This window comes from Microtus ochrogaster, chromosome 6, assembly GCF_000317375.1.
Source record: "Microtus ochrogaster isolate Prairie Vole_2 chromosome 6, MicOch1.0, whole genome shotgun sequence".
Classification (NCBI taxonomy): domain Eukaryota; kingdom Metazoa; phylum Chordata; class Mammalia; order Rodentia; family Cricetidae; genus Microtus; species Microtus ochrogaster.
In genome coordinates, this window is record NC_022013.1 from 46,176,723 (window position 1) to 46,179,432 (window position 2,710).

Here is a 2,710-nt window from a genome sequence, read left to right on the forward strand (position 1 = left end):
GGATGGATGGATGGATGGATGGATGGATAGATAGATAGATAGATAGATAGATAGATAGATAGATAGATAGATAGATAGATAGATAGATAGATAGATTGATTGATTGATTTGAGTTTGGTTTTTAGGACAACATTTTGCTATATAGCACTATCATATTCTAAGCCGGCCTCAAACGTATCCTCCTGTTTTAGCCTTCAAAGTGCTGGAATAACATCATCTGTTGCCATGCCTACCTAAAGTATGTAACTGAATAACGCTGCCTATCACTGAATGCGGTAAGCAACGATAGACCAGCTCATCATAGGCTCAGAGGAAGTTGCAGCCATTCTTAAATGAGTGCTGTTTAACTTTTGTTTATTAAATAAGGTTAACTGGCTTGTTTTGGTTAATGAAATTATTAATTTGGTATTTAAATACATTTTATACTTTGCAACTCTAAACATGAAATTTATGCCACTCCAGTAATTTGAATTTTCCTCATTAGTATCTGTATTAGGATACTTAGCACAGAGATGTAATACAACTTCTGTGTCAAACACTAGCCTTAGGAAAATAGCTTGTTAATAGTTGGCATGGTGGTACATGCATTTAATCCCAGCATTCAGGAGGCTGAGGCAGGCGGATCTCAGTTTGAGGCCAGCCTGGTTTACAAAGTGAATTCCAGGATTGCTGGTGCTGTTACACAGAGAATCCCTGTCTTGAAAAAACAAAAAGAAAAAAGAAAACTAGCGTCTTGTATGTGCATCATCCCATGGAATATAGCTTTACCCTACCACCCTGTGTATTGTGTTGAACCTGAAGGAGACATGCTTTTGAAGAAAACAGTGCCTTGTTTAGTTCTTTGCATTTATTTAAGCTTAGTCATTGAAATAACAGTGTGCTGCCAGTTCCTTACATTGTCTGCTCAATTTATGTAATCAAAGGTGTTTAGTTAGCTAACTCACCATGGCATTCCAGGTTGCTCATGTTAGAATCTAGATGGAATACCTACAAATCCTTCTCTGGTCTTAAGTGACCATGTGCAATTGTATGCATTAATATTGAATCCCTTTTAATTGGCTTTAGATGAAGTACTTCACCACTTCCTGACTCAGTTTCTCCTTTTGAGTAGAGACAGTGGGACCTATGTAAGTAGCTGTCCAGATAATGTGAGCAAACAGGACAAAGAAACTACTCAGTGATGGCGCTTGCGTCCCAGAACCATGATGTCCCTTAGTCCATTTCACATTGATGTCTATTTATGTGCAAGTCAGTATAACAGGCACTTCTAAGAAAATCAATTTGATGTTTTAGTATCATTTTTTGACATCTCTTATGGTTTGGGTTTTTTTTTAAAACCAGTACTAATATTCATGAAAAGTGAAATTAAATCTATAGGAAAAAGAAAAGAGGCCCATTAGCCTCCCACGTACTTTTTTACTAGTTACTTTTGTGGGGACTTGCTCAGGCTAGGCAAACATCCACCACTGAGCTACACCTCCAGCCTCCTTTCTTCCCTGCCTCCCTTAGTTTGATCTGCTAAAATATTTGCCAAGATAAAATGTGCTATCTGTGCACTCATTGAAATACTTGCTTAAAATAGGTAATTTTGAAGTATTTTAATGAGTTGGTTCCTACACTGTTAATAACAACATCTAATGGTTGAACCTTTTATGTTTAACCATGTTTACAAGAAGTGAAATTACTGTACATTTATATATATTTTTTTCATAGTTTGGTTTTCATTGCTGTTTAAAGACAAAATAAAACTTGTCTCCTGCCCTTTTCTGAAAATCAAACCACAATTAATGAATGAACTCCTGTGTTTGTACCCAAGTCAGTGTGGGGTGATAAGAATGTAAGAGGTTATTGGCCTTAAAAACAAGTAGGAACCATTTTCTTTGTATGGCATGGTGGTGAAATGGATGATTTGCTCTCTGGTGGTATCTCTGTGCCTTTCCTACTGGTCGATAGGATTTGGGACTAGCTGACTGGAATAGAATGTATATTTAAGCAAATGACATCATTACAGCTTTGCAAGTTATTAAGCACATTTCATATTCTTGCAGATTGATTCTCAATCATGGTAAAGTTCACCTTTAATCATTTTATTGTCTTAGTGTATTCATTGTGTACATTTTAATAGTGCTAATACACCTTGTATTGGTTCTTGTCGTGCTGTATTTCAGCCTTTTGTAACAGCCTTAGCCTGGTTTGATTTTTTTTTTTTCTCAGTCACGACAGGCCCTTCTTCCCTGTAACACGCTCTCCTCCAGATGATTTCGGTCCCAGCAGATAATGAGTGATACTGTTTCTCTGTTGCAGATATGCCTATATTTGGTCTCTGTCCTGCACATGATGATTTCTACTTAGTGGTGTGTAACGACTGCAACCAGGTTGTCAAACCGCAGGCATTTCAGTCTCATTACGGTAAGTGCTGAATCATGGAATTCCTCTGGAGGGAAAGGTGAAGCCTTGGCTCTCACCGCTCTTACTGAAGGCCATTGATAGTACAGGGATGTTATCTGCTCCTCCTGTTATCACCGACAGGATGTAGGCATTCCAATTCATAGAAAGAGATAAAAGCTAGGCCGGGCAGTGGTGGCACACTCCTTTAATCCCAGCACTCGGGAGGCAGAGGTAGGCAGATCTCTGTGAGTTCGAGACCAGCCTGGTCTACAAGAGCTAGTTCCAGGACAGGCTCCAAAAACCACAGAGAAACCCTGTCTCG

The 2,710-nt window shown here is 38.7% G+C and overlaps 1 protein-coding gene across 1 annotated transcript in view; it reads left to right on the forward strand.

Annotated features, from left to right (window-relative positions):
* Positions 1-2,710, forward strand: part of Atxn7 (ataxin 7) — a 154,320-nt gene that overhangs the window by 98,230 nt on the left and 53,380 nt on the right. Inside the window, exon 5 of the mRNA XM_026779982.1 lies at positions 2,305-2,409. Coding sequence (XP_026635783.1) covers positions 2,305-2,409 — 105 coding nt within the window. The remainder of the gene's footprint in view (positions 1-2,304; positions 2,410-2,710) is intronic.